At 32.4% G+C, this 10,848-nt stretch overlaps 1 protein-coding gene across 1 annotated transcript; it reads left to right on the plus strand.

Annotated features, from left to right (window-relative positions):
• Nucleotides 1–5,680: 5,680 nt before the first annotated feature.
• LOC137822992 (heptahelical transmembrane protein 4-like) lies at nt 5,681–9,920 on the plus strand. Its single transcript, XM_068628056.1, has 6 exons — nt 5,681–5,992; nt 6,101–6,233; nt 6,423–6,854; nt 7,682–7,952; nt 8,487–8,778; nt 9,145–9,920. The coding sequence occupies exons 3-6, from the start codon at nt 6,695–6,697 to the stop codon at nt 9,793–9,795; spliced, it is 1,374 nt and encodes a 457-aa protein (XP_068484157.1). The 5' UTR covers nt 5,681–5,992; nt 6,101–6,233; nt 6,423–6,694; the 3' UTR covers nt 9,796–9,920.
• The last annotated feature ends 928 nt before the right edge of the window (nt 9,921–10,848 follow it).

The raw sequence follows: 10,848 nt of genomic DNA on the forward strand, positions 1-10,848 counted from the left end.
TGTTAAGGTCTAACCATTTTCAAGACTGGACATTGAGGGACCAGAAAGAGAACTCTATAATGAGTTCAATTCGGAAGTTTGTATTCTTATCTTTCTAGCTATCCAGTATAGTATGAAGCTAGAACCTGGGATCTATAGGAAGTGGGATTGAATTCCTTGTATTGATTTTCCTATGGGCTAAGGCAGTTTAATGCGTGTCTTTTATTTATGATTGGAACGGAGTTTACAAAATATGAAAGATGAGTCCCAATCAAAATATTAGACTGTTTCGAGTAAGTCCTCAACGAAATGACAATCTACTGAACCGTTCCTGCTTTCCCCTTTCCAAGATTCACTTTTTATTTTAGTTAACTTTCACTCTGGGACTTCACTTCAATTAAAGAGAGTAACCAAAACTGTAACAATGCCATGTTAGAATATTCTACTCTATAGAGACCGATTTCCGCCCTCGGACACTAATGCCAGTTTTTGGCTCATTTTCTTAAACCTGGGTCTGACTGCTTGACTCATCAACCTTAAAGTCTTCCTCCATCAGGTCATCTTTCGGAGCCAAGCCTTCTGAAGAAAGCTCATAATAAAACTCCATTGACGAGGTATGTCCCTTCTCCAACTTCTTGTGGTCTTTCCCAACCTTACCTTCTACTCTGGGTACTTCACCATCTGACCAACCTAATGGTTTCCTTCTATGCTTCAATTTGTATTTTCCTCTTCACTGAAGCCTTCTTCCTTAGCATCCTCCTTTTCTGGGTCCTTGTCAGCTTCGATGATTTAAGTTATGTTGGACTCTCTCCTACAGCCTCCTTCTCATATCTCGTTTTTTGTGCGGCATGAACCCACTAGTTGGAAGACAATACCTATAGGGGGCTGGTAACTGAAATCCGAATAAGTTGGTCAAGTAGAAAGAACTCCCAGAATGTGAAACCCCTTGGAGTAAGGGTAGGGGGATGAGACCTGGTCAACTGTCTTGATGAAGATTGACTAACAACAAGAAATTACGTAAGTGATAGATAGAAAAGTACGTTAATCTTGACAGTTTTCCATTTTGGAGAAAGCGGCATGCCCTATAAGTAAGGAGCTCTCTAATCGTGCCTCGAAATGAGGCCGGAGAGTCGATAACCTGAGATCGCCTAAGATCGAATTGAACTGTCTTTGATTAAATAGAAACAGATAGATAGACACGGTGTGTAGTGATTTTTTGAATTGTAGTCAGTCTTTACTTAGTTATAGATATCCCCCAATCCCACATGTCTTTCTTGATGGGTAAACCCAACCAGCGATTTACAACAAACAAGTCTTTCTTCAGTTTTTTTAGAGCAAGAAAAGAAGCGGAATGTCTGGTAAATTATGTCGAATGAAGCTATTGGAATTATTGGAACAACACCTTTGCACCATCTATTCACTATTGAGTCTTTTTGTATTCGTGATCCTCACCCTACTCGGATTGTACGTGTGGAACACCGTGCAAAACCAACGCCACACCTACCACCTCTTGATTGCGATAACTGAAAATAAGGTGCCCTTCCGGTGGGAATGGAAGTGGAATAAGCACATACTTGATACTTTCCCTTCCCAAGCCCAACAACATGAAACGACAAGAACATAAAATCGTGAATGAAAGAGCGTGACGAGACTTTCTAAATTCGAGATGTTAGAAGGTGCAAAATCAATGGGTGTTGGAGCTGCTACAATTGCTTCAGCGGGAGCTGCTGTAGTTATTGGAAACGTATTTAGTTCATTAATTCATTCTGTGGCAAGAAATCAATCATTGGAAAAACAGTTATTCGGATATGCAATCCCGGTTTTTGCTCTAACCGAGGCTATTGTCTTGTTCGCATTAATTATGGTCTTTTTTATTCTCTTTGTTTTCTAAGTTTCTCCTTTTGAAAGGTGTAGTCTCTCCTATCTGAAGAGGACGAGGCCCCCAGAAATAGGGGGAGGAGATAAATGAGAACCCTAAAATCCCTCATTAGGGAACACCTGTAAGATGAGTCTGCTGCTTTCTTTCATGAGAGAGCCGGGAATAACGGTCGACATAGAAGTCTCTCGCACGCAAGGAGATGCATTTCTAGTACTGGACAAGCTCTTAGGTAACAATCTCTTTCTTATTTATTCCTTTTTTCCCATGACGATTAGGAACTGGCAAATCAAAAAATTCACTTCGAATTTCGGACCTCAACATTCTGATGCTCATGGTGTTTCACGATTAGTATTGGAAATGACCGGAGAAGTGGTGGAACGTGCAGAACCACATATTGGAGGTTAGGGTGTAGGGTTTCGGATTTATGGGTTGGTTTTTAGGGTTTATGATTTTGGGGTCTTGGGTTTGGGGTTTTTTGGGTTTAGGATTTTAGTGTTTATGGTTTAGGGTTTATTATTTGGGGTTTGTGTTTGGGGTTTTGAGATTTATGGTCTAAGGATTAAGGTTTAAGGTTTATGGTTTCGGGGTTAGGGTTTTAGGGTTTTAGGGTTTGGGGTTTTAATTGATGATGTTGAGATTTTCGATCTCCGGTTGATATGAGTGATGTATTTACAAAAGAATACTAAAAAAATATTTTGATGTCTAAATTAATTATTAATGTTTAAATTAGTTATGATACAATATAGATAAATATAATAAATATTTTTATTTTTGTTAATATGTTTATTTATAAGATTGTGATAAATATGACTTTATATTAAAATTAAAGTAGGTTATCAAATTAATCTTCGAACTATATATAGAATTTATATCGTAATTACGTTAAATAAATATTTTTGTGTGAAGATGTCTATAAAAATTATGTAGTTAACTCATATTCCCCCACATGTGGTACAATAATAATTTCACTTAAAACAAAACAAAAAAATCATGGAGTTCGTAGTTATTTCCTGTTCTAACGAATTCTCAAGTTTGGTTTTGAGAAAATGAGAGATTTTATGCTTCCACTGCTGAAATTATGCAATCTCTTGCTTTCAAGTTATTCAAAATCAACTTACACCTTACATACAAAATTTAAAATAAACACAAAAATTATACAGTACTAGACTTAGGACCCTTTTGTTTCAAAGTTAAAAACTAAATTTAGTTTTTTAAAAATGAAAAGAAATTATTAAAAAAAAATACTAATTCACTAATAAATAATCAGTTATTTTTTTTCTAACAACTAAATTATGACCCATATGATATTCAAGCGGAGGGAAAAAATCTCAATAGGTTTGTAGAGTAGTTTTTTTTTTTTTTTGGTTGTTTTTTTATTAGTTTTTCCTTCAAGTTGAAGTGGTGAGGAAAAAAAAATTAAAGAAGGTGTCTCCATCGAGGTATAATGTGAGCCAATTGGCAGAGTAATCCACGGGAATAACATGCTAAATTTACTAAGAATATTGTAAATTTTCTTTCGAAACATTTATTCTTTGTTTGGATTAGGGAGGACATGTGAGGGAATGAATTTGAGATGATTTGAAAGGAAAGTTTGAAGAAAGTGAGGTTGTTTAAATTAAGGTAAATAAAATAGAAAGTGTAAGGAAAATTTATGAAAGTTTATGAAAGTGTAGGCTAACATCTATGAAACTTAATGATCTTCCCTTGATAAATCTGGAATTTCCTAATGGGACAAAACTAATTACTTAAGTATGGTTGACATTGTTCTCGTGTCAGAATTGAAGTTTTATTTTAATAATTTGCATAATACCAAGATGACACTTAATATACTAATTTGAGAAAACACGATTGACAATGAAGGAATTGTATCCAGGTTTTGTTTTTCATGATGTTGTTTATGCAATGTTATTATTCTCTTCAATTAGGAATATCTCATATTGCACACTTTCCCTTCAACCGGTAGAAGTGTGAGCAATTTTTGCTTCTATACCTTTGCCAATCATAGTAACAATAAAAAGTATAAAAGGATATTGATACAATACTTAGATAATATCAATTTTGTCAAGTTGTTCTTCTTTGTAGGGATAGATGTTTAACCTTTATTTTATTTTTTATGATTATAATTTTTATTTACTCTTTATTTTAAATTAGTTGAGGATACTTGTGTATATTTTGACTCTTTCTTTATCTTAATAGAAATAGAAGAATTATTTTTCTTATATTCTTTGCCTTTCTTTTTCTCTTTTGTTCTTCTTTGGTCAGAGTTTTGGTTGATATATTTACTCATGGGTGAATCCAATGACTATTTCTAATCAAATCTCTTGTAAACAAGACAACACACATATTCCTTCAGTTTTTGGATTCTCGATAATGGTGCTAATGACCACATTTGTTCATCCTTAACTCATTTCACTTCGTATAATCAAATTAATCTTATTTGTGTCAAATTACCAAATTTAAATCAAGTTATTGCCAATTATCCTGAAAGTGTTTTTCTCAATCAAAATCAAAATCATGTCATAGAGGTGTTCTTACCTTTGACTCTAATGATTGTCACATTAAAGACAAGAACTCCTTAAAGATGATTGGTTCAACTAAGATGCAAGATAGACTTTATATACTCAAAGTCTCATCCTATTATAAACTTCAAATCAAACCCACCACATACCATCAATATTGTTAATGTCAATGCTAGTGATTTAGAAACCTTTGACATTTTCAATTAGGGCATTCATCGTCAATATCAAAGGGTTCAAGATACTAGCAATGAAATTGATAGTCCTAACATTCATGATCAATGTTTTTTTTTCTTTTAGTTAGTCATTGAGGTTATTAAGAATCCAAAAACTAAAGGAATAAAGAAATCCATTACTAAGTGTGTTGTCATGTTGGAAGGAATAATAGAGAGTTGATTACAAATATTGTCACGACTAAATTTGGATTGTTGTAAAAGAGCTAACAATGTTTGATATTGTTTAGAAGTAAAACCAATTTGATGAGACTCAACTTTTGACTTTAAACCTTTTGTGATTTTGCTCATCATTATTAGAATCTTGTTTGAAAGAAGAAATCATCCCCCGAAGATCATAAATATGAATCATATTTCCTTATAAGAACCTCTCCTCTAAATTATTTCATATATCAGAAGCATTGTTCATACAAATGCTCGATGGATGGAGAAACAATCTTGGACATCTAGTAAACAACCATCATATTGGCTACCTGTCACGCTAGAAACAATAAACTAGTATGAGTGGGAGCTTCTGTGGTTCCATCAATGAAACATATATTGTTCTTTGTAATAAGGTTCATTTGAAATAAATGAGACCAATGGTCCTCAAGAATAATAGGGACAATGAGAAAGGAAGATAAACTAACATGGTAAGGTGAACAAAGATTTTGTGAGGGATCAACAACTTCACCCATAGATAAATGTAGCAAAAGATCTATGATACCATATTATACAAAAGAATATAGAGGAACAAAAGAGAAAAATAAAAACAAAAAATATGAGAATGATTTTTTTTTCTATTGAAATAAAAGTAGAAGGTTAGAATATATAGAAACACCCAACTAAAGCTAAAGAGAGACAATGTAAAATAAAGACTTAATCAAGATAGTTGTACATATCTACAAAGTAAAATAACTAAGAATTAGAAAAAATAAAAATGATTTTTTTTTATAAAATACTAAAAAAGAAACAATATTCCTTTTTGACTTTTTCTTTTCTTTTGTCACTCTCTATTCTTTTTTATAATAAATTTTTTCTTTTGTTCCTATCTATTTTTTTTATAATAAATTGTGTGCTCTTCGGCTATGTGTGTGTAAGTGCTCTCTAACCAAATGTCTTTGTAGAGCTTTGCTAATCATAAACTTGACAAGAGTTTGCAATTTGGGATATGCAGCTTCTGCATTGGTTTTCTCCAGTTCTTTAACCTCAACAGTTTCAGAACCAAATTCGTGCTTGGTTCTTCCTTCTTCCTCGGCCTCTCCATACCACAATCTTTCATAGAAATTTTTCATGTAAAGCATCAACACAGCTGGGTGAGAGGCCTGAACCGAAACCAATCACTGAAATTTAATTCACAATGATGCAATTCCCAAGATACTTTATTTCAAATTAGAGTTTCCAAGGTGCCTAGATTCTGATCAAATTTAATTGTGGTATACATGATTCTGTCATTTCAATAAACTTGCAGTTAAATGATATGGTTAGCATGATCTTCATGTTGCACACAACAGTGGCGGCGTTGATTGCATTCATTTTGGACATCACACATGCGAAAATGATGCAGCCCGTAAGGACAGTGGTCTGCAGTGGTGGGAGAAGTTCAGTGTATATAATGCAGATGGTCGAAATGATGATTTTCTATAGGTTATTTCAATGACCTCTTTCCCGCTATTTAAGCCAATTCATCTCTCTTTTTTTTTCATAACATTTTGCCTCTAGTTTCCCATAGCTTTGTCTGAATTGGAATAATGATAATGGGAATAATTTATTTATTATATTATTTCCTTTGAATTGGTGGTACTTACTACTATTACCTTATTGTACTTTTTGAAGAGAAGTAATTTAATCGAAGAAGAAAAGAAAGTGGTCACATCGTATGGATCAGAGGGAAGTGCTGATTTTAGATAATTGATAATTAAAAATGGGGCAGAAATCCGAATAGACGATACCAAGAGAGAGAAAAAGGATTGACCTTTTCTGCCAGAGAATATATGGGATCACACAAGTCATGAATGGCAAATAAAAGTTTTTAGTTGTCTCAATTTGAGGTTGCAACATGGCGAAACTAAGAAATAGGTATTAGGTGTCACACTGAGGTTTATGCAATGACATTCTTAATACGCTGGGATAGTGTAATGTCCTTTGCCGGGACTGGGACACAATCTTCCGGTACCACCGTATCATCTTTCTCACAGTATTGTCTCTTTCCTTTCCCCGGCAAATCAGTTTTTCATTCGTATACTTTTGTCCGACTAAAAATTTCAGGCAAGTCCAATTTTCATATAATTTTTTTTACTCTGCATTTACATTAGATGCATTGTGCTATTTGTACGTTGTAAATTTATTTTGATTACATGGGAGAACTGTGATCAATATCAGCAATCCCTAAAGTCCCAACACGTATATATATATATATATATATATATATTGTGCAAAAAGGTCCGTGTTTTTTTTTTTCTTACTAATGAATTCTAAATCAATGAACCTCTTTCAGATGCCATTTTTTCCCAAATAGATGAAACGGCGAAAATATCCGATTACATCTAGGTGTTTGAACTTGAATTCTAAGGTGGAAATATAGGTGGAGTTGTGGGTGATTGTGAATTTAATATTTAGTTTTAGGAAAGAATAGAAGCATAGGCTTCCTTTTTCTTGTTGGCCAACTCAGTTACAAGGTTTCAATGCTGCTTTTAGACTCAAATTCTCCAAAAAATACTTGACAGGACTAGGTAGTATACTTGTTTTAGCTTTAGCCTTTGTAGCAAATACTCACGTTAAACTTTTTCCTTTTTGAGTGTAAAATTCACGGTATTAATTTTATTTTGTTTATTGAGGCTACTCAGTGTTTCTTCTTGAAATCTGCGTGGAAGATTAGTTTCCTCAAAGATCACAGTACCGAAGCTAATTCATTGATTCTATGGATCCTTATATCATGAAGTTAATTAAAACCATCTACCTTGTTTTCATTGTTTCATCCTCTGTTGTCTGCTTCTGCAGTTTGTCTTTTGGCTTTCTTTTGATCATTGCCCAGTGGTTTCTATATCCAATCTAGTTTCTTGATTTGAAAATATTCCTTTGTATCCACATTGCAGAGATGATACGTGGTGCATATGATGGCTTTATTGCTACACCCGAAAAGTTTAATGATTTACTTGATGGCGAAGATGAAAGAACAAGTTCAAAATTACGGAAGGGAGTAAGACTATGGAGAAAATTAAAATACCAGCTTGTAGAGTACAATTCACTACCAGCCTATATGAGGGACAATGAATTCATATTGGGTTATTATCGATCAGAGTGGCCATTGAAGCAGATCTTCCTTAGCATTTTCTCAATTCATAATGAGACACTTAATGTCTGGACGTGAGTACTTTGACTTTCAAGTACAAATATCTTCCATTATCTGCTAAACTTGGTGCCTTTTTTATGTTGTAGTTTTTTTTCCATTGTGCATTCTTAAGTTTTGAAAATTTCTTGTAATGTAAGAGTGTGAGTTAACTTAGTGCTACTTCTTTCATAGTTTAGCTTCTTTCAAACATGTCCTGTTAACATATATAGAGGATATTTTATGATTTTTTTTTATCACACAGAAATTAACCAAAGGTGGAGGCAATAAAAGAGGAGTTTGTACTTAAGTTTAAGTGTTCTTAGGTTGGGAACGCTGTTTAATAACAAATGAAAAGGTCTACTTTTCTGAACTTCTGATGAATTTTGTACTAACCTGCAACAATATTTTGATTCTAGTTCTAAAATTGAACACAAATTATTATCTCTACATGTATGAGATGACTCATTGCTGTGCTTTAAGCATGTCTCTTTTAAGAAACAACACTAAAGGTGCGTAGTTAACTTATCTAAATTACAATTCTTCACTTAACGCTAGTGACATTGTTTCAGGCATTTGATGGGGTTCTTCCTTTTTCTCTTTCTCACCATATACACAGCTGCAAAATCTCCAATGGTTGCAGATTTCAATTCTGTTCAACATTTGTCTGAACTGATAGGGAAAGCTGATTTGAACAGTATTCGTTTAGAGCTCTTGAAATGCCTGCCTTCACTGCCCAACATGCATGAGATTCTCAAATTAAATGACTTGAGTACATCTCTTCATTCTTTAGATTTATCCTCATTATCAGGTTGGACTGTTGTGGAACTTCTCACAAATTGCTTGCCTGAGCAGTTTTCCCTTGTAAGTTCCTCTTCCTCTTTGTGGAGTGTCCTTTAAGATTCTGTTCACCTATTCTTAAGCTGATGCATTTTCAACATTAAATTCTTTTGAATAATCCATAAAAATGACAATAAAATAAATATTATATTATGAATTTTAAAGTACTTATGGTAAAAGTTAACAAACTTCCCATGTATAACTATTTTGTAATTGGATAACCAGAAAAACAAAATAGAGCATAAAAGAAATTGAAGAGATGAACAAATATGAATCTCTTCATATTCTAATTTTGCACTCAGATCTTGCATTCTTTCTAATTTTACAGCAAGAACTTCAATAATATACTACTGATGTTCATTTATATATGAAAATTATACATTGTTACAGAATGGTCTTAAAGGTGACATGAACATGGTATCTCCTTTAATGGTACAACCGATTACAAGGTGGCCTTTCTATGCCTTCTTAGGTGGGGCCATGTTCTGCTTGTTGGCCAGTAGCACATGCCACCTCCTTGCTTGCCACTCACAACGCCTTTCCTACATCATGCTCAGAATTGATTATGCTGGGATTTCTGCATTGATTGCAACTTCATTTTACCCTCCTGTCTATTACACATTTATGTGCAATCCTTTTTCCTGCTACCTCTACTTAGGCTTCATAACACTGATGGGGATTGCCTCTATGGTCTTCTCTCTTCTCCCATTTTTTCAGAAGTCTGAGTTTAGGAAGTACCGTGCTACCATCTTCTTTTTAATGGGATTTTCAGGCGTGGCACCCATTATACATAAACTGATATTGCACAAGCATCAACCTGAGGCCTTACAAACTACAGGGTATGAGATACTAATGGGAGTTCTTTATGGTTTGGGAGCAGTAATCTATGTGGCACGGATACCAGAGAGGTGGATGCCTGGGAAGTTTGATATTGCTGGCCACAGTCACCAACTCTTTCATGTGTTGGTTGTGGCAGGGGCATACACACACTACGTTGATGGATTAATCTATCTAAGGTGGAGAGATTCTCAAGGTTGTTAGGTACATAATGAACCTTTTTGTCTTTCTTTGGCCATCAATATTAACTAGAGTAAATACATTCCCTTCTAACATTCTCCTTTTCTCTTAAATCTAAAAACTAAACTCCCTTCTTAACATATTCAAAACTTTCCATCAAAATTCCTTTAACTTTCATTAAAAAAAATATATTCCTAAAACATCTTTTATACTACGTACGAACTCTAAATATATAGATAGATAAATTTATCTCTTAATTTTTACATTTCTTAGTTATTTGAAAAATGCTTCTGAATTAATTTAAATTGAATTATATATTTAAACTATTATTTCAAAAAATATATTTATATATATAAATATATATAACTAAATAAATAATATATATAAATAATATATATATATATATATAACTAAATAAAATAACCACAAGTAATAAGGTAGTATTTAATTGATTTCATTAGTATAGTATTTTTATGAATATTTAAATACATTGATATTTTTATTTATATTTATTAAATGCAAATCATAATAATTTTGATAATAATAAAATACAATGTATTTATGAAATTTAATAAACATAATGTTAACATTGAACGCAAATTCTTTTAAATAAATCTATTTGAGTTTTTTGATTGGTAAATCTATTTAAGTTTAAAATTTATTGTGGAATAAAACATAAACGTTAAAAAATGAATATAGTATATAGTAGATGCCATCATTTTATAATTTTATAATTGTCATTTTAAATAATTTTAAAAAATATTAAATATACACTACAAGAAAATAATAAAATAGAAACCAATTTTAAAAACAAAAAATAATTAGTTGCTATAGAGACTAAATTAGATATCATCTTAGAAACTAAAAAAAAAAATGATTTCTAAATTAGTTTCTAATTTGGTATCTAATTAACTACTAAGGTTTTAACTACTAATTATTTAAATTCTAAATTTAGTAGCAAAAACCTTGGTTGTTAATTAAATACCAATTTATAAACTATTTAACAATCATAGAAAGTAATTTATAAACTAATTTTTTTTAATCTCTAAAATAATCTCTAATTTAGTCACTATAATA

Source organism: Phaseolus vulgaris, chromosome 9, assembly GCF_000499845.2.
Source record: "Phaseolus vulgaris cultivar G19833 chromosome 9, P. vulgaris v2.0, whole genome shotgun sequence".
Taxonomy (NCBI): Eukaryota; Viridiplantae; Streptophyta; class Magnoliopsida; order Fabales; family Fabaceae; genus Phaseolus; species Phaseolus vulgaris.